We start from the raw sequence: 21,998 nt of genomic DNA on the forward strand, positions 1-21,998 counted from the left end.
CAAGCTATATTCCAAAGAAATCCCAAGGTTAAAAAAGAAGGGACGATGTCAAGAAGTTCCACTGAAACTGTATCAGAGTACAGTTGACACTTGAATAATGCGGGGGTTGGTGACACCTACCCTCAGCACGGTAGGCAATCTGTGTTCAATTTATAGTTGGTCCTCAGTGTTCCCCGTTCCTCTGTTTTCATGGATCCACATATTAACCAACCGCAGATTGTATGTAGCTGTACTACATACACTGCAATATTTACTACTGGGAAGAAAAGCCATGTTTAAGTAGACACATGCAGTTCAAACCTCTGTTGTTCAAGCACCAACTGTATATAAAATCTTATAAGAGCTGACCAAGTAAAGTGTACGTAAACTGAAACAACAGCTACTATGCTGTTATGTCTATGGAAATAACAACAGAAGAACATACAAAAAACATAATCAATTCAGAGTAGAAGAAAATTAGTCAAGGAACAAGAGCAGATTCCATGTAGGTATGTTGTACCATAGATAACCTTAATAAAAGCATATGATTGCGCAAGTTCAAAGTAATTATAAGAACAGAAAAGACATTGCAGAATCAGTGGAAACAAAAAACACGGGCCAATCGAGGAAAATAAGAGAACTATTAAATAGACCCAGCAAAGAATAGAGGAGATGAAAATGTAATTACCAGTGAGATAATCACAGTGAAAAAAAAGGGGGAAATAAGAAAAGACAAAGGCCGTCAGCTTAAGTATAATGGGTGTTTCTGAAGTGAGGCGTTCCTAAAAGTTGAATAGAAAAACATATTGAACAACTAAACATTTTCCTAAAATAGAAGAGAGAACTGAATATACAGGAAGGGGTAAATCATAAGACACATTTTTAGCTTTATTGTATTTGTCAGCTTAAGTCGTAGAGATGCTTCAAACTCCAGATAGAAAAGACAAGCCTTGAACAAGACAACCCAATACACATTAGAATGCTGCCCTCCCAGTTATAAGAACACATGTGACAAGAATATTATACCTCAGAGTTAATTATATAGACAATAGACATATCCTCACATGTGAAATAATTCAGAAAGGAAGCACCTATGGGCTCTCCTTTTTTTGTCTTGGGGGAAAAAAACAACACAACTTATCAGCAATGAAATGGCCAAATCAAGGAATATAAATGGGTAGGGAGGAAGCAGTAATTGGAGAAGTGACAATAAAAACATTATTGATTTTAAAGAATTAGTACTAAATTCTTTAGAGATTATGGTAAATGGCATGAACATTTAAAAAGTGAAAATAATATGAATAACAAAAATGAGTTGGAAGCATATATATATTCATGCTAATTTTAATCATCATTGTGTAGAATCCACTAAAACTGTCTTAAAATCATTTGACTTTAACATAAATCCAAAAGGTGATAAGGTTTTAGTATTTTTTCATCAATTCTTTATGTTAGTATTTCAGAAGCTACTGACATAGTGAAAAATTGATTTGATGCTTGAATATGGTTCACTCTCTCTGAATATGCATTGAGAAATAACCAGTATTTGAAATATTGTTCATCCAATTATGATAAGTCTGGATAGAAGTATTTTTGAGTGATTTTTGTTTTTGCTGTCTTATTTTCTGTATTGTTTCCTATCTTTTCTGTTTCTTCAGTACTTTTCTATATTGTTCAAATTTGTGAATATACATCAACTTTATGAAAACAAGACAATATTCTTTTAAAAAACCTTATTTCACACAGCTTTTTCATTATTCCAATGGAAGTTATTTGTAATAAAATTCATTTAAAAGTAAAATGGATACACATAGGGCTTATAATACATTTACATTTACAGCTTGATGCAACTCAGTTATAAACTAACTTAATGAGTCTTTACTCATTTATATAAAAAGAATAACTTTATTGCCCCAACACAAGTAAAGACAACTTTACACATCAGTTGAACTTCTAAACACAGTTTGAACCATACTTTAAATATAAGATAATTTGAATGCTTTATTTTGACTATCATGAAAGACCCTTTTATACTTAAGATATAGCTGTCTTGAGACAGCAGTTTAGAATGACTTGTCTAGTCTTGCCTGAAATGGCATGCCTGGTCTGCATTCTCAGAATATGAGGTTATTTGTGTACAAAAATGTCCATCCTCTTCCTATGAGTAAAACTACAGATTATTTCTACAGCTGGACAGGCATACATATGCCTTCATTTTCATATGAATGAAGAGTAATAACTTCTCATTTATTTTGAGTTAAAGCTTCATGGAAGACTTTTATAACCTGAATTTATGACTTCAGGCCAACAGAGATGTTTTAATGAAATTGAAGGAATGTGGGGCAATGATGATCTTATTACACACTACTGGGGAAAAAATTCTTTTTCTGTTTATAACTGACCTTATTAAAACAGGTCAGATTACAGGATAAAAAAGTTTAAATAAGTTAAACTTAAATAATTTAAAAGATACATTTAATATTTAAAATGTTATATATTTTTCATTTTGTAGATATTTCTAAAACCTCTGATGTTTTCCTTATAGGAATCTTTGAATTTGTTTTTATTTTTCATTTGTTTGTAATCTTATTCCCTTCACATGTTTGTACTTAATTAAAAAAAAAATGTTTAAGCCCCAGGCCCATTTTTTCTTAAGTAACTTTTTTGCAACCCAAGACAGTTAAAATACATCAATAAAATGAAATAATATCCTTTTATGTCTCTGCTCCATCTGAATGTTAGTTGGTTGCTGTTTATGTGACATCTCTGGTCAAAGTAAAAGAAAATTTTTTGCTCCATAAAAACATCTGAGGAGATGGAATAATTTATTAATGTCATCCAGTAAATTGAAATCTTTATAATCAAGAGATTACTATTTTTTTTTTAATCTCCAGATATTGATGAATGCTCCTTCCAAAATATTTGTGTCTTTGGAACATGTAATAATTTGCCTGGAATGTTTCATTGTATCTGTGATGATGGTTATGAATTGGACAGAACAGGAGGGAACTGTACAGGTATGCCAGTTAAGGGCGTAATTGTATTGTTATTAATTGAAATGAACCTTTTTGTGCTAGACATAAAAGTTCCCCAAATTTCTGCCTAGACTGCTATGCCTCAGGTTATTGAAAAAGGAAATTACATTCTGATACATTTATTTCTAACTGTGAGATTGATTTATTGTAATGTAAACAGCTTAATTTTAAATATCCAACATGAAATTAGTAAAATATCTCTGTATATATTTATGATGTCCACATATGTGTACAGTTATACATATATTTAAGTTTAATTCAAGCAAGAAATGATACCGTGGTTTTCTTCAGAATTGCAACTTTTCAATATAATTTACTTATTTATTTATTTATTAAAGATATTAAATGATACCATCATGAATACTGTCTGATTGATATATGGAAATGGCTTTAGGTGTGTACAAGTATTTCATTGTGCTGAGTCCCTCCTAAAGATTTTTAGTCTGCTGACTTTCAGAATTTCCACCAAATCCTTTGGAACAGCACAAGGAAAGTAATGATGTTGATGTGGGCATTCTAAATGTTTTTCCTAGATATTGATGAGTGTGCAGATCCAATAAACTGTGTGAACGGCCTGTGTGTCAACACTCCCGGTCGCTATGAGTGTAACTGTCCACCCGATTTCCAGCTGAACCCCACCGGTGTGGGGTGTGTTGGTAAGTAAAAGCAATATGAAACCAACAGATAGAAGCACATAGAGTTAAATACTCACACTCTCTTGGTAAAGAACTGTGATATGAGCATTTGCTACAATTAACTTAAAATAGTACTCCTTTACCTTAAGTGAACTAGATTGCCAAAATACATGGTCACTCTTATCCTGCTAATCTTCCAAGTCATATTTTGAAACAGGAATTTTTGAGACATCTGCTCCCACATCCTCCTGTCACAGACTTGGGAACCGGAGCCCTAGAGGTGCAGTCACTTGTTTTAAGGTCGCAGAGCTTGCAAATGGCAGAGCTGAAGCAGTGTCCCCAAGCTGCCTGGCTCCCTGTCCAGTGCATTGACCAGGACAGATGCCTTTGAAATGTGGACTCAGTTTTACAAAATGAATATATTTCAGATTCATGCATGACAGTTGACAAGGCAAGCAATTAATGGTATTTATACCATTAGTTATATAATTCTTCAAAACCAAGGGAAAAAAACCTGTATTTCTATAGGTATAAGAAAAACCTGTCTTTCTATAGGTATAAGAAAAACCTATATTTATATAGGTATATATTTCTTCAAAACCAGGAAAATATGGAATAAAATTTGTTAGTTATGATTAAATTCCCATTAAAGTTTTTAATAAGGTTGTTTGTGCCTTTTTCTTATGCAAATTATTTTCAAAATTACTTACAAATATGAAAAGTAAAAAGGTTTGTTGGATACAGATGGCAGATAACAGTGACTGTTTTTCCTAAGAGGAGAACCAGCAGTTCCTCTTGAGGCTCTCTATATCAAAGAAAATAATATCATCACAGACCCTTCCAGAAACACAAGGAAACATGTTCAGTGCCTCGTTATTTGTGGTGGCAAGAGTTTAGAAACCATTTTTGGAGAGTGGGTTGATTTAAAAAGAATGGCAGTTGGGCACTGTGGAGTTGACAGCATGTTATAAAGATAGAAGGAGGCAAAATACCATTCATAGAAATTTAAAATGTGCACCAAAAAACCCCCCTAAAATACTAATTTTGCTATAGCACAGACCATAAAAAGTAATATTAAGCACTTTCCAATGTTTGAGTAGGGGGAGAGGAAGGAGAATGGAGAGCAGGGATAAAAGGGAAAGAGTGGTAGGGAGGAAAGAAGGAAGGATGAATGAATACAAGCCTAGTAAGAGCAGAACCACGAGTTAACACTTGTGTTAGCACCTGAGATTTGGCAACAAAAATAAAACTTAAAAGAATTGAGAAAAGAAAGTAAAAGAATAAAAAGCTGCCCAAGTGATTATAATGTGCAGCTGGAGATGAAAACTACTTGGTAGACTGTAAAGAACTTTGGCTTGTACTCTGATGTGAGATGGGACGCCTTTGGAAGTGGCCTGACCCAAGGTAATGCTTCTGAAGGAAGCTATGGTAGGAAAAACAGACTGTAGGTGGGTCAGGGGATGAGTTAGGAAACGGTTGCAGTAGTCCAGGTGAGGGTGATGGTGGCTTGAACTCAGGTTGCAGTGATGTTGAAAGCAGTGGCAAGTCATCAGATTCCAGGTATATTTTGAAGGTAGTGTTGACAAATCTTATTAACTGGATTGAATAAGGAGTCAAAGTTTGACTCCAAAGCCTGAGCAGTTTTAAAAAAATGAGTTTTCTGTTTATTGAAAATGCAAAAAAGCCTGCGAGAGGATTGGAGCAGGTTTTTTATGTGGAAGCAAGAGTATCAAGTGTTTGACTTTAGACACGGTAACTTTAAAATAGCTCTTAGATATCTAAGAGGAGAAATAAAATACTAGGCACTTGGCAGAAAGATCTGGAGTTCAAGGGAGAGGTGAAAGATGGAACCACAAATTTGATCATGTTTAGAGTGATGGAACTAATGAGGTGATCTAGATGATACTCAGAGACAAGAAAAAATTTGAGAGTCACTTATTCTCTTAAATATCCTTTCTAAACTTGTAACAGACTGACTCTTCCAAAACTTGCAAAACTTGGTGTGCATATTGAAGCAAAACTTTGGGAGAATAAAGATTATGGGAAGGAGAGGAAGGAGGTTGCATTATCACTATTTTCTGTAATAGGATACATTGTTTTAACTTATACTGGATTTCATTTCCTTTGTTGATAACCTCATGGTATAGACTGATTGATTATTAGGAAACATTTTTTGCATTCATCTTATTAAAGGTATAGAATGTCCCAGGTGAGTAATTGCTTACTCTCTTTAGCCCATGATCTATATGGATGTCTAAACATGGGAAAGTGTTGTAGCTGATTTAATTCCTACAACTTGGAAAAACTCTAAAGCACGTGATGATCTCGTGCAGGGAATTAATGTACAGAATTTGAATTTCATCATTTGAGTAACCTTTCTCCAGAATGACATTCTTACTACTGTAAGGACCATTGTAAACTCCTGTGTTGCTCTGCAGACAACCGCGTGGGCAACTGCTACCTGAAGTTCGGTCCTCGGGGCGACGGGAGCCTGTCCTGCAACACTGAGATTGGGGTGGGCGTCAGCCGCTCTTCCTGCTGCTGCTCTCTGGGGAAGGCCTGGGGGAACCCCTGCGAGACCTGCCCCCCTGTCAATAGCAGTGAGTATGAAGCCGAGAAAGAGGACAGGGACCCTCTGGTAGCTGAAGACTAGCTGCCGAATTCTTCTGGTGCTGGGGACGAGGGAGGAATGAGAGTCCGAACTTTGAATCTGGACTACTTTCAGTGATTATGCTGAAACTAGCCAAGAAGCCTTCATAGAAAAGGAATCTGAATTCCTCTCTTCTTATTTTTTTTTCTTGATATGATGAGAAGAGAAAACAATTTTTAACCACAATCCACTGTGAAGGATGATAATATCAGTTCTCCCTGGTATCACAGATAAAGGCCATTCCTGCTTCTTTTCCAGAGTTGTTTTAGTTCAGGATCATAGATGCATTGTATTCCTCAAGTCCAACCAGCTTATATCTTAAATTGAAATGTGTGTCCTGATATGAGCATAGGTGAAACTTCACATTGTTGAATCTTTGAGTTTTCATTTATTAGCCAAAATAAGTTGTTGATATAAATTGTCTGAAAGTAGTTTTTTCTTTAATTAAAAACAAGTGGGTTTTGTTATTCTACTTTGTAATCTATGAAGTAATGATCTTATTTCAAGTAGGATGTTAATATTCTTTTAAAGGTACAGTGTTTGAAAAGGCACCTAGGAAAATATAGATACATCCCTTAGGATATGTGCTTTGAGCTTGGCAGTTGTTAAGTACTAATTCATTGTCTCAGCCTCTTGCACACAGGTTATCAAATTTCTTTTTCTTTCCCTCGTTTTGTAGCTGAATATTACACTTTGTGTCCTGGAGGTGAAGGCTTCAGACCTAACCCCATTACAATCATCTTAGAAGGTGAGTATACCTCTGATGGTCACCAGATTTAAACAAGAGCTTACTTTTAGAGAACAGCTGGTAGAAAAGTTAGTGTGCAACAGTCCAGACAAGATGATTTTGCAAAATGACAGGTAGACAGTTGCCAGTTTGCTGAAAAATCATTTGTAAGTCAGAAAGACTTGATCCATTGCAGTGGTGTGTGATTGTTCTGCAGGGAAACTCTTTTTATAATTATCCCCAACTTTCATCATTGTTAGATTTAGTTATTCCTCTTTTCAGATTGTAGCAGAGTTCCATGACTAAGCCAGGGAAATTCATGATCACAATAAACCTCCTGTCTTAAGTGTGCATTCACCTGGATGCATGGAAGTCTGCAGGTCTTACAGTACCATGCATTTGAAAGCTCTCATAGTGACTCTTGTCTTTCATGACAGTATCTGAGCTGTCTCCCCTTTTGCAGATATTGATGAATGCCAGGAGTTACCAGGACTCTGCCAGGGGGGAAACTGTATTAACACTTTCGGTAGCTTCCAGTGTGAGTGCCCTCAAGGCTACTACCTCAGTGAGGAAACCCGCATCTGTGAAGGTAAGATGAATTCATACCTAAAAATTATTAGTGCTATTTAAAACAAAATTCCTGGTCAGGTCTGGAGAAAAGAGTCCATCTTCAAGTTTTATCAAGGGATATGATGAGACTGGTTCATAGTTTTTTTCTTTTCTGTCAGTGCTTCTAAGTTGTATAATGATGCATGCATGCCAGATCACTTCAGTTGTGTCCAACTCTTTGTGACCCCATGGACTGTAGCCCGCCAGGCTCCTCTGTCCACGGGGATTCACCAGACAAGAATACTGGAGTGGGTTGCCATGCCCTCCTCCAAGGGTTCTTCGTGACCAAGGAATCGAACCCGGGTCTCCTGCCTTGCAGGCAGATTCTTTACCATCTGAGCCACCAGGGAAGCCCTGTATGATGATAGCTAAATTAATTTACAGATTATTTGCAGTAACTTACTATTATTTTTCTCTGAGTAAATGGGTTGATGATAAAGGGAGAAAGCTCAAATAGTATGAAAGCATTCAATATGAGTTTAACTCAAATTAACTCATATTTTAACTTTATATTTTATATAGAAAAATACGTATGTTTGAAGTGGGACCGTTAGGTTAATACTTTCAGTAACTTTTTAATGTTGAACAACATCACATGAAACAGTTCAAAGGTTATGCAGATGCCTTTCTTGGTTCCATCCCCCATTTCTCATGTGGAAGTGTAATCATCCTTTGGGGGCCTGGTCTTCCCACTAGACTGCAAGCTTCTTGAAACAAGGGCCACATCTAATTCATCTTTATAGCTATAAGTTCTAACTTACAGTAGAATCTCAGTATTTGTTTATGGAATGAATGAATGACTGTTTCTAAAAATAAACATTAAACATGTAGTGTAATTATTTCCATTATAACTTTTCTATTGGAACATTTTAGATAAGTGCATCTGGAAGAAATATGCTTTAATAAGGAGAATAACCAGAAACTGTGCTACTTCGAGAATCTCTGAATGGGTGTTAATTTGAAAGGAGCTATAAAGAAAAGGGCTTTTCTAAGTGCCTTCAGTTTAAAGTTGGCACTAAAATTTGATTTCAGTGACGTAAGAGGAAAGTAGCTTTAAAGCAATTCCATCTGAAGAGTATGAAATTTCAGTTTAAAAATATAGGCACCATTGAAGTTATTTTTTTGCCACTTTGGAATAATTTATTTTGATCACCTTTATTTTTAAATGTTAGATTTTTATTTTTCTGAAGAAGGGCATCTTGTATGTGACATAAATGTATTTTTGGGGTGTTTCCTATGTAATTGGTTTAAATTCTAAATTTTATAAAAAGTAGGATGAGTTCTATAAAAATAAAAATTGAGGGGCTCAGCCATATGCTTTGTTCAGTTGTTTAAGTCACTTAAATTCATGGGGAAAATATTTACTAATTAATGGATACTCTTGCATCCCGTAGATATTGATGAGTGTTTTGCGCATCCTGGTGTGTGTGGACCTGGGACCTGCTACAACACTCTGGGAAATTACACCTGCATTTGCCCACCTGAATACATGCAGGTCAATGGAGGCCACAACTGCATGGGTAGGTAAAGCTCTGAAGTTGAGGAGGTCACTGTTGCTGGCTTCCTGGTCATCAGTTATCTCTCAGAGGCAAACATGTCATAATTATTCAGAAAGTTTGGAAGTTAAATCTCTATGAATAGTAAAGTATTTCAAAGTCTTATAAACTTATGGCTGTGTATCATATTTTTAATATATTTTGGCTATAAGGTTACATGTTATAAAGCATGAGTCTGAGATAGAAAATTTTAACAAATATTACAATTATATATTCTTAAATACTTTTATTTTCCATTCATATAAATGGAACATTGTTTTACAAATAAGAGAACAATTAAAATCTAATATGTAATGCTTTTTAAATTAAATAAATGCATTTGAATAGAGAAATGTCTATTAACTTTGTCCCCCAAGAAAATTGAAAGTGAAATCCCTTACTTCAAAACAGGAAAGACGCTTAACTAAAAATGATTTGTGTTCAACTTATAGAATTATTTTAAGATACTTACACATAACCATGAAACTTTTCAGAGTTAGTCGAGGAATTTTAGTGTCTCCAGGTGTATGGGGTTTATTATTAGCTGCTTGCTGGCAGGATGGGTTGGCATTTTTGTTTTTCTGTATGCAGACATGAGAAAAAGCTTCTGCTACCGGAGCTACAATGGAACCACTTGTGAGAATGAGTTGCCTTTTAATGTGACAAAGAGGATGTGCTGCTGCACATACAACGTAGGCAAAGCCTGGAACAAACCCTGTGAACCGTGCCCAACGCCGGGGACGGGTAAGCACACAGCTCCTGCTTCTGCGGGCGGCCAAGCTGGTGATGCAGGGAGGTACGCTACACTAGGGTGAACGCAAAGGGCCACTAACAGCAGACACAGTTCTGCAAGTGTCCAAGAGCTCATGTGCTTGGTTTGTTTCTCAGGCAGCCAGTCCTCTTTAAGGCCCAAACACTAATTTCTGAGATGTCCCTTGAGTAAAGTCTGGATCCTGAAAATAAGCCCCATTGCCGAAGAGTTAGAATTTTATAACACCAGTCCATTTAAACATGCTGCTTTAATTACTCTTCTCTTCATAAGAGAAGTATTTATTGAGAATCTATTTGTGTCATTGTGTTCTACTTAGAAGGTGTCATTTTGATAAATTGTGATTATTTAAATTCCAATATGCTCATTAAGTTTGGTCTTGGAAAACATGCAAAAAAAAATGGATTTGATGAGCAAACTTTACATAAAAGCAACTTAGTATCAGAGTTTTCCTTATGCATCCATTCCCTCAAACTTACATGAAATTTTTAGACAGAAAAGAGAACTGGTCTTCACACAGTAAAATTTTTTTCCAAACACAGATTCTCTTGAAAGAAAAACTGAAAGGTTATAAAGACCAGAGCAACAGAATCATCTTAAAATTGTTGCCCACTCAGGTTCTTTTATGACCTGAACAGTAGTCACTCTTAATAGCTGTAGATACTAAGAGTTGAACCAATAGGACAAATAAGAAATAATGATTATGCATTTGTTACCAAATATAGTATTATTTAGGGTAAAGTTATTAAAATATTTCATTTAACATGATGAGATGAAATTAAGGAGAGATGGTGAAAAGTGACATACAGAGCCTTTTTCAGTGGCTCAAATTCAATGGGCAAATGGATTTTCTCTTTTGTATTGAAGTATAATTGATAAATAATATCATATTACTTTCAGGATTACAGCATAGTGGTTTGACATTTATATATGTTAAGGATTTATCTCCACGATAAGTCTAGTAACCATATGTCCTTGCACAATTTTATTGCAATTTTATTGACTGTATTCCTTATGCTGTACATTACTTTGCTGTGATTTATTTATATTATAGCTGGAAATATGTACCTCTCAATACCTCACATCTATTTTGCCCTACCCCCTACTCCCCTCCCCTCTGGCAGCCACCAGGTTTTTCTTTATAACAAAGATTCTTATTTCTGTTTTGTTTGTTCATTCGTTTTGCTTTTTAGATTCCACATATAAGTGAAATCATACATCACTCGTCTTTCTCGGTCTGACTTACTTCACTTAGCAAAATGCCCTCTAGATTCATCCATGTTGTTGAAAGTGGCAAGATTTCAACAACATGGCTGAATAATAATATGTGTGTGTATATATATATACATGCACACATACAGTATACCATCTTGTTTATCTGTTTGCATATCAGTGGGCACTTAGGTTGCTTCCGTAGCTTGGTCCTTGTAAATAATGCTACAGAGAACATAGGAATGTATATGTCTTTTTGAATTAGTGTTTTGTTTTCTTCAGATAAATGCTCAGAGATGGAATTGCCGAACTATGACAGCTTTATTTTTGATTTTTGAGAAACCTCCATGCCGTTTTCCATAGTGACTGTACCAATTTACGTTCCCACCAGTAGTATACAAGAGTTGCCATTTCTTGTCACCTTCACCAGCACTTGTTATTTGTGATCTTTTTGATAACAGCATTTCTGACAGCTATGAGGTGATGCCTCATTTGCATTGCACTGATAATCAGTGATGTTGAGCATGTTTTCATGTGTCTGTTGGCCATCTGTATCTCTTCCTTAGGAAGATGTCTATTCAAGTGGTCTGCCCATTTTTAACTGGATTATTTGTATTTTTTACATTGAGCTGTGAGTATTCTTTATATTTTGACATTAATCCCTATTGGATATATCATTTGCAGACGTCTCATTCTGTTCGATAGATTGCCTTTTCCTTTTGTAGATGGTTTCCTTCACTGTGCAAAAGCTTTCTAGTTTGATATGGTCCTGTTTGTTTATTTTTGTTTTTTCCCCCCTTGCCTGAGGAGAAAGATTCAAAAAAATACTGCAAAGACCAATGTTGGAGAACATCCTGCCTATGTTTTCTACTAGGAGTTTTATGGTTTTCAGTCTTATATCTGTTCAGAGTTTTATTTTTTATATGGTGTAAGAAAGTGGCCAGTTGCAGCCTTAGGCAAATGGCTCTCAGTTTTCCCAGCACTATTTATTGAAGGGATTGTGTATTCCCCACTTAACAATCTGGGCTCTCAGATGGCACTTAGATTATAGTCTTCTGTATGTTACCTGATGCTGTTTTCCAGAGTTTTATTCCTGTTTGTAGAAGTGGGCATTCGAAGAATCATGCTACTTAAAAATTAGAATTCTTTGAAGGTCCTGTTAGTTTGGTGAATTACGTGTAGTAGTGACGCTCATGCTGCTGCTCTTGCTGCTGCTGCTGCTAAGTCGCTTTAGTCGTGTCCGACTCTGTGCGACCCCAGAGGCGGCAGCCCACCAGGCTCCCCCGTCCCTGGGATTCTCCAGGCAAGAACACAGGAGTGCGTTGCCATTTCCTTCTCCAGTGCGTGAAAGTGAAGCCGCTCAGTCGTGTCCAACTCTTAGCGACCCCATGGATGGCAGCCCACCAGGCTCCTCCGTCCACGGGATTCTCCAGGCAAGAGTACTGGAGTGGGGTGCCATTGCCTTCTCCGAGTGACTCTCATAGTCTCTGTTTTATTCCATGAGACGTTGTTTTTGATGCCTCAAATTTCACGTTCCAACAAACAGACGTTTATGTTAAAAAAAAGTTATGGTTCATTCATTACTCATGGTGAACATGTTTCACCACTACAAAATTATCTTTGCATGCCTATGCCTTTGTGCAATGCTAATTCCTTTTTAAATTGTACACTAACCTAATTTTTCAATTTACATACGTTGGACCATTTTTAAAGCCTTGCATATCAAAATAAAAAGAGTTTAAATGCCTTAAGTAGATATTTTGAACTCATAATGATTTACTTATTTTCTAGTATCTGAGCAGTAAAATGTTAATGATGATAACAGCAATAATAATAATGATAAAAGAATGCCTAGACTCGTTCACTCCATGCAAAAACTGATATTGTGGTCAAATAAATATAATTGAATTAAAGTGTCTTGTGAATAATATAAAATATATTTGTCAGTTAAAGTAATACTATGTAAAGGGTTTTTTGAAGGAGTATGAGAATTTTAAGAGTGTATCTGCTTTGTTTATATTTTAAAGCTGACTTTAAAACCATATGTGGAAATATCCCTGGATTCACCTTTGACATTCACACTGGAAAAGCTGTTGGTGAGTTTTTCTAGATTATGTTTCTTTTAATACATATATATAGCATTTTGTAAAAATTTGCTCAGTGTTTTTTAAGTTTAAAGTATCATAAAAGATAAAACTCTGGATTTGGATCTGATATAGTTAGACAAGAAAGAAGCAGCATGTTTACAGATTACCAAGTGTTAATAGTGGGATTAGTCCATCAGCCTGGAGTGGGCTGCCAGCCTTGTGATTGAGTTATGATACAATAGTTGTGTGACTACCTCAAGATTTCATACGTATCAAGCTAAAGCTTTAGTTTTTCTCATTATGAATATTGTATTATCAATACATGATTCTAAGTAATCTACTTTATTTTATTAACCTTTATTGTCTGTTTTCATGAGTATATGTTTAAGTTTTGTATATATTTTTACAGTATTTTTCTCCCTATCTACTTATGAATTTGCAGAATTATTAATTATATAAATTTCTTTCTTCTGAATGTGCTTTCTCTTGCACAGTCTACTTTTCTTCCTCAAAGATTAAATGAACAATATAATTTTAAATGTCCATTATCAATGCACGGATAGCAAAGGACATAAAATTAGGAAAATACAGTTGGCTTTATCAAATGAGTAATAGCAATTAGGTAAGCCTGACATGTAACTTAAGAGGAAGCTTGATTCCCTAGGAAGTTCATTTGCTCTATTGACACTAGATCACTCGGTATATTTGATCAGCTGCTTCCATTCTTTCATTACTGTCCAAAGGAAATAATATTTTGTAGTCTATTTGCTTTCGTAAACCACAAAATCACTCACACCAGTATAGGATTGATTTTTGAGACCGAGTGTGTGTTTAGCATTATTCAATGTTTTATGATAAATACATTAAGCAGAACCATATATTTGATCAAATCTGTTCAATTGCAGACATTGATGAATGTAAAGAGATTCCAGGCATTTGTGCAAATGGTGTGTGCATTAACCAGATTGGCAGTTTCCGCTGTGAATGCCCTACGGGATTCAGCTACAATGACCTGCTGCTGGTTTGCGAAGGTAATCTGAGCAATGAGTGACCTTATCCAGGAAAGTTCGGCAGACATAGCTGGTTTTTAGTTTTCTGACTTACTGTTTCTACTACAGCATTTAGGAGTTAATCACCAAATTGATTAGGTGAATGTAATATTGATGCCATAATAAAGTTTTAAAAACATGGAATTGTTACTCTTTCAGATATCGATGAGTGCAGCAATGGCGATAACCTGTGCCAGCGAAATGCAGACTGCATCAACAGTCCAGGCAGCTACCGGTGCGAGTGCGCTGCAGGCTTCAAACTTTCGCCCAACGGAGCCTGTGTAGGTAAGAAGAGAAAGACTCACTCTTTGATACTGAGCACCATTGTAGGCCTCTGTGGTGGCTCAGATGGGTAAAGAATCTGCCTGCAATGCAGGAGACCTGGGTTCAATCTCTAGGTAGGGAGGATCTCTTGGAGGAGGGAATGGCAACCCACTCCAGTATCCTTGCCTGGAGACTTCCATGGACAGAAAAGCCTGGCAGGCTACAGTCCATGAAATTGCAAAGAATTGGACACAACTGAGTGACCAACATTTTCACTACTTTCACCACTTTCACCACATTCTGTATACTTACTTCCTGCACTAAAGAACTGCCTATGCTCTCCTATTAAAAAAAAAAGATATTTTCAAATATAATTTTGAGGAGATTTTTCCAAGTAAATCTACTCATTCATATTGAATCTATTTCACCATATCTTTTAGATTCTTTTGTTAGGAAAAGAAGACTCTCAATGGATTTTTCCTAGAATTGGAACTAAAATAAAATAATGTCCTTGAGATATACCAATCAACACGTAAAAAGATTGCATGATTTAAAAAGAGGCTTGTATACTTTAAAGCCTTGCCTTATTTTTATTCAACTCTTGTTATGGTTCGTTTTCAGCCTATCTGTAATAATGACTAGCAGGCTATAGAAACAATGCCTGTGGGAAAAAAATGAAGGAATCTTAATAAAGATCAGATATGTGTAACATGTGTTTTATTTTTTTTGTGTTAGATCGCAATGAGTGTTTAGAAATTCCTAATGTTTGCAGTCATGGCCTATGTGTGGATTTACAAGGAAGTTACCAATGCATCTGCCACAATGGCTTTAAGGCTTCTCAGGACCAGACGATGTGCATGGGTAAGAAGGGGAACATTATTTCCCGGGGGTGTCATGGAGCTGAGACTCCAGAAGAGATTACCATTCGGTCACCTGCCACAAGTAACTACCCTGTCTCTGTCTGAAAGAGTCTTAACAAAAAATGAGCTATGTGAAACTGTTTATGGTTTTAGTCAATGTAAAATGTGTAAGCAGGACGCACCACAATATGTTCTTGGGTTCAGTGGTCACAGCTGTCTTCCCCAGATGGCTTTCACATGCTTATTAACCTGAGCTTTCAGACACTCGGTGTTACATGGAAATCGCCGTGGTACCAGGTCTCCATTTACTCCTCTTTGTTCCCATTCAAGGGGCTTCCCAGGTGGTGCTAGTGGTAAAGAACCCACCTCTCAATGCAGGAGATATAAGAGACATGGGTTCGATCCCTGGGTCAGGAAGATCCCCTGGAGGGAGGGTATGGCAACCAACTCCAGTGTTCTTGCCTGGAGAATCCCCATGGACAGAGGAGCCTGGCAGGCCACAGTCCATAGGGTCACAAAGAGTTGGGCATGACTCAAGTGACTTAGCACACAGGCACAGTTCCACTCAGAAAAGCCTTCTGGAGAATGCTAGCATGCAAGGGGGTAGTAACGGTGACAGTGTTGAAATGAACACATACACACACACATAAGTACATATGCTTCTTTCCCCCAGATCACTGAACATATGAGATATATCTGCTTGCTTGGCTGATTCAACTCTTAAAAACAGTTTTTAGAAGCAAAGATGGTGAAACTTTGAAAAGCCCCAGTACAGTAGCTAATGTAATGGCTAGTTAAGCAATAATTGTGTTCAGTAAGTACTTGCTGAGCAGATGATTAATAAGATTTCAAAAGCAGATGGGCTTTTGGAACTCAGCTTAACTTCGGAACTCACCTTGGAACTCAGCTTAACTCCTTAAACTGATGTCAGCCACTGGCTCATCTCCACTGAAGCACTCTGCACTTGCAGGAGGAAAATTAAATTTAAAAGTTGACTATTTGTAATTAGCATGTTCTCAGTGTAGAACAGGCTGAAGTTGTGCATCTACTCTTTTGGTATTCAGGATACACTATCTTTTTGAATTGTACAGACTTCAGTACAGCAGAACAGCAGAATTAGTTTCCTTTATGGCATGTCTGTACAGGAGCACCCCCTGAAGAATGTCTCCATTCTTCCAGTGCCTCCTAAGAGATCCCCTGCAGACATCTTCTGTGGTTGCAGGAAAAATTCTCTAGGGAATGCTTGTGCAAAGGACACATGGAGGATGTGGCCCTATTTGCATAAGCTGTCTGAGATGGCTTGCTTATATGTTTCTCCTGGCTGTTCTTTCTGAGAAAGAAGATATGATTTGCTAAATATATATATATATATATATATATATATATATATATATATATTTGTGATATTTATGATTCAGAAATTCATATAGAGAAAATCTGTCCTCAGTTTTAACAATTCGCCCATGATGAAAATCAGCTAGATTCCTTGGTAATATCTCTCTTAAACAAAACTGCTTTCTGAAGGAACAATAATACCCCCTTTTTTTCACAATGGAGGAGTTTTAGCAGCCTGAAATTCATAGTCTAGGGAGTCTCCTCCTTTATATGACTATGACCTTTCTAAATATTAATTCCATGTTTTTGAAGGCTAATAACATTGAACTCTAGTAGACTTCTTCAATTTAGAGTCCACTGATTCATAAAATTTAGAAAGTTAAAGTTTACCTTTGTTGTGCTGATAAATTAAGATATGAAAATTTCTGTGGAAGCATTTATAATGCTTAATAGAACAAATTGTTTCAGTGTTTCAAAAGATTTATTTCCCCATAATTGACAAGCAAACTTATTCATTAAAAAAACTCACTAAGGAAATGTAGACTAATCTCACTTGCTTTTTAGTCCAGTTCTTTTCTGAGTCTTATATGTTCCTGTAAGTTATCAAGTGCCAATTTTTCTTAATAATTTTCTACTTTAGAGTTTTCTCTACCTCATAACTTACTTTCCTCAAATAAATGTGGGTTCTTAGTATTGAATGAGAAAAATCTAAGTAAGCCAGTAGTTTAAAAAAATATATCTAAAAGTTTGATAGGCTACATTTTTCTGGTTCAAAAACTGAATTCCTTTGAGCCAGTGTTTTCTTCCTAGATGTTGATGAGTGTGAGCGGCATCCGTGTGGAAATGGAACCTGTAAAAACACCGTTGGATCCTATAACTGTCTCTGCTACCCAGGCTTTGCACTCACTCATAATAATGATTGCATGGGTAAGTACTCAGTCCTTCATTGCTTCTGTTTCTTGTCTACAGAACATCCTAAACACAGAGTAAAGGCGAAGAATGAATAAATTTTTATTATTCTAATTGCGAGCATGTGCCATAAGAGATGTAATATCATTGACTAACTTCTGGTTAACTGAAGTCACAGTATTGCCTCCAGTGATCACGAGACAGTCTGCTGGGTTTAGTACTTACGTCAGTCAAATCGATTCAAGGGTAAAGGCCATGCAGATGGCCTTTAAACTATTGGGACTGATTTATGGTTTGGGGTTATTTTTACCACTTAGATGGTATCAAAGGCAGACCTCTTATGGTTTCAGGTTTATTACAAGTATTTCATATAATCCATTCTTGATTTATATTCAAACACTGACAGTCTCCAACTTAGAAACATATTGTGTCTTAAAACTATTTTCAGTCAGCTCTTGAAGCTGGAGCTGCCTTTTCCCACAGAAAGAAAGCATGGTGACTAGGTTTCTGAACCAGCCTCAGAAGCCTATTTAATCTCTGTGAAGGACTGTACATTCTCAGTGGAAGATAAAACTGTCTTCTCTCCATGGCACAGAATTTTAGTCTTTGCCTCGTTAGGCAGCGATTGAAATAAAAATTGAAAGTGACTGGAGGAGGAGGAAGAGGATGCTATCGTTGGTGGAGAAGTTAGTAATAGATACGACAAAAAGCATTAGTGGTATTTCATTTACCACGTGCCAGACTCTATAGTGCTTTCCTGGTGGCTCAGATGGTAAAGAATCCACCTGCAATGCAGAAGACCTTGGTTAGATCCCTGGGTTGGAAAGAGTCCCTGGAGGAGGGCATGGCGACCCACTCCAGTGTTCTTGCCTGGAGAATCCCATGGACAGAGGAGCCTGGTGGGCTACAGTCCACGGGGTCACAGAGAGTCAGACACGACTGAGCGACTAAGCATGGCACACAGACTCTATAGGGGTGCTTTCCAACACAATATCTCTTAATCTCTTAGTTCACAATCTCTTAATCTCTCTCACAATCTCTTAATTCACATAATTCCATGAGTTAATATGAAAGTAACTCAGGCTTCCTGCTTTTATGGAAAAGTATCACCCGTCAAACCCACCTCCCAATTTATTCCAATATGTATTCCTTAATTTTCCTTGTTTTTCAAAATTCTTCAACTGTGAAAAATTCAGACCTGATTGAACATTTTATTCAACTACCACCTTGTTGTCTATAGTTTTTCAGACCCTTTATACAGCTGAGGAGAAGGAAAGATACAGATATGGCTCTGATTGAAGTATAATCTGTAAACAAACAAAAAATTACTCATCCCTGAGTTTAACTGCAAACCTAACAGTTAAGAACATTTTTTTTTTTCAGATTCTGTTTTGTGTAAGCAAAATGTGTCAGCAATTCTGGAGTGTTTTTCATATAATTGATTTTTCTATATTTTATATGCTTTTTAATTTGTCCTTTGAATACAGTCAGCTTATCTCCAGATACAGTTCTCTACAAACTGGACAATCCAGTTAAAGCCATGTGTCCTCTTAAATCCAGGAAAAGAGCTAATTTTTGGTTGGAAAGAATGGAAAGCTTAAACCAGCAGGAGAGGTCTATGTGACATTATTAGTCACCTGATCCTTACGATACAAGACATTTTTCTCTGTTGATGAGGGATTGTAATGTCGGGTTTTTGTAAATGTCTACCAATTAATATATTTTTAAGTTGCAACTTGTGATACAAAATATATGTACGAGCTCTCTCTGAAAAGCTCACTCTTATTTACTTACAGACATAGATGAGTGCAGTTCCTTTTTTGGTCAGGTGTGTAGAAATGGACGGTGTTTTAATGAAGTTGGCTCCTTCAAGTGTTTATGTAATGAAGGTTATGAACTTACTCCAGATGGCAAGAACTGTATAGGTAAGTATCTAAACAACAAACAATAAAATAAAGTCTTTGTGTTGTTTTGTTTTGTAAAATAATGATGTGACTCCCCCCACCCTCAGCACAGCCAACTTTGGGACTCATTTGCATTTCATTTGGTCATCTGTGTACATGGGCCAAGATAAGTTTCTTGGGATATTTTGGTAAAAGGTATAAACCAAAGATTTGGAATTGTATGCAGTGTTTTGACTGGGACAGAGCTCGAGGGTGTCTGTGTCTCAATTAAAGTAGACAAAGGAAAATTAACCTCTTGCCAAATGAGTAATACTCAGGGTGTCAAAAATCTCTGAGGGCGTATTTCCCCATAGTAACCTGGCAGATCAGAGGGCTTGAGTTGAATTCATGTTACTATCATTTGGCAACAATGATGTCATCTGTAAGTCATCTTTTTTTCTTGTTTCTCTTTAAAGATACGAATGAGTGTGTTGCCCTGCCCGGCTCTTGTTCTCCTGGCACCTGTCAGAATTTGGAGGGGTCTTTCAGATGTATCTGTCCCCCAGGTTATGAAGTGAAAAGCGAGAACTGCATCGGTAAGGCTGATGTTTGAGCCCATGAACCGTTTAGTATGATGAGATCTGGTACAGACTCTGTGGGTATATGTTAAACCTAGACCACTGTAAGCATACTGACCCAGGGAGTTAAACGCCTAGCTGCCTACATCTGTTTTATTGAACCATCAGAAATGATTTGAAGGTGGAATGGTGGGAATAAAGAATTTGAGGATGAGGGATTTTTTCATTAACAGAAATCTTATACTAGTCAAAGAATTTTCAGTGCACTCTAATCTTTTTTCCAAATGTCAATAGAGACCTTCTACTGAATTTAAAGAGTGTCTACAAAAATTGTAATCTTTGGCAACCAATTTTAAAACAGCTATTAAAGGTGTCTAGAGTCCTAGAAATGTGAAGCAGAAAATCTTGACAATGCTGCTGAGACGTTTTTTTCCTTGGGAAAGCCGCATGTCAAAACAGAAAATATTAATCCATTTGTCATAACAGATGTTTCTCTGTGGAAACCCTCCCAGCATACAAGAAATCTTGTAACCACATCAAAAGTGAGTCCCAGAATTGCCTGGTGAGCATGATGAAGACTGACCTTTTTACAGTTGCTTTATTTCACTTTTGTACAAATTATTTTTAACAGTCTTGTTGAAATTCAGAAGCACCAGCATCCTAGTATGGTTCTTCTAACATGAAATGATTGCTGAGAGTTTTTTGCCTTTGAATTACTCAGTTTCTTAAATTCTGTATAGCTCTTCTGTTCACATTTAAAGGACTTATATAGACAGAACCTAAGGAAACAGTTTACATAGTAAATTTAATTATTTTTCAGATCATATAATTACAAATAATGGGTATCCTTAGTCATTCTAATTTGGTGTTTATATCTTTTCCCCATTTTTGTCTGATTTGTATAATTCATTGTAAGATTTTCTAGTGTTTAATATTTACAAATAATGATAACACTAGAAGCATCTTAACAAAAACTTTCTTGAAGAGTTTAAGATCTTTTCTTTCATCTTCTTTGTTTATACTTAATCTTCATCACCTCTGTGGTCCATCTCTTTATGGAATAAGCATAATAGCAGTGTGTGAGCCATTAGGAGAGAAATAAAAATACTTGTGCCTCTTTGTATCAGGAAGGCTTGGCTACCTTTTATCTTAGTGAAAAAACAATCTGTGATTCAATTAGATGTTTTTTAACCTCGGGAGTATTTTATTTTCTTTATCCACTGATAAACACCACCACTATTTCGCATGTCTTAAAAATGTGTTTTCAATTAACTTACTTCACTGTAAGAGTATTTCTTTCAGCCTAGAATCTCTTCTACCAGTTTTTCTAGATGAAATACTTCCTACCACGAATTCTATGCACGCACACACACACACACACACACATCCATTCTGACATTCCATGGACATTACTGTGGACATGCAGCATCTTTTAGATGCTGGAAATACAAAAATGCAACTTTTGTCAGTAAGTAAGGTAACTTACTGCCTAAGAGAAAAGACAGATTTTGTAAATCACTCCGTGTTGTAAAACCGCCCTTACAATCCAATGTGACAGACGCTGCAGTGGGCTCTGTTCAGGATGTGGGTCACAGTAGGAGGCTGTGAATAATGGTGGTGGTGGTGAGAGGATAGCAGGTCAGCAAGCCTAGCATAAGGACTGGCGACATTTGAGGTGTCCCTGAATTTGATAAATTTACTAATCAAACAGGGAAATGGAACAGGGAGGCAGCTTGCAAACAGAGGCAGAACAGACGTGGTAAGGGGCGTCGGTGGCCAGCTCAGGAGATGGCTGTTAGTCCTGCAGATGGCACAGCGCAGTGCAGGCTCTTTTAGAGAGGAAGTGATGTGACTCACTCACTAAAATTCTGCCAGTATAAAC

General features: G+C 36.6%; 1 protein-coding gene across 1 annotated transcript in view; it reads left to right on the plus strand.

The window, feature by feature from the left end:
* The window catches only part of FBN2 (fibrillin 2), a 214,237-nt gene that overhangs the window by 163,085 nt on the left and 29,154 nt on the right, over positions 1-21,998 (plus strand). Inside the window, exons 34-47 of the mRNA XM_061152176.1 lie at positions 2,874-2,996; positions 3,548-3,670; positions 6,088-6,249; positions 6,979-7,047; positions 7,490-7,615; positions 9,030-9,155; positions 9,762-9,914; positions 13,179-13,247; positions 14,144-14,269; positions 14,447-14,572; positions 15,287-15,412; positions 17,557-17,673; positions 19,452-19,580; positions 20,015-20,134. Coding sequence (XP_061008159.1) covers positions 2,874-2,996; positions 3,548-3,670; positions 6,088-6,249; positions 6,979-7,047; positions 7,490-7,615; positions 9,030-9,155; positions 9,762-9,914; positions 13,179-13,247; positions 14,144-14,269; positions 14,447-14,572; positions 15,287-15,412; positions 17,557-17,673; positions 19,452-19,580; positions 20,015-20,134 — 1,695 coding nt within the window. The remainder of the gene's footprint in view (positions 1-2,873; positions 2,997-3,547; positions 3,671-6,087; positions 6,250-6,978; positions 7,048-7,489; positions 7,616-9,029; positions 9,156-9,761; positions 9,915-13,178; positions 13,248-14,143; positions 14,270-14,446; positions 14,573-15,286; positions 15,413-17,556; positions 17,674-19,451; positions 19,581-20,014; positions 20,135-21,998) is intronic.

The sequence above is a fragment of the Dama dama genome, chromosome 9 (assembly GCF_033118175.1).
Source record: "Dama dama isolate Ldn47 chromosome 9, ASM3311817v1, whole genome shotgun sequence".
Lineage (NCBI taxonomy): Eukaryota > Metazoa > Chordata > Mammalia > Artiodactyla > Cervidae > Dama > Dama dama.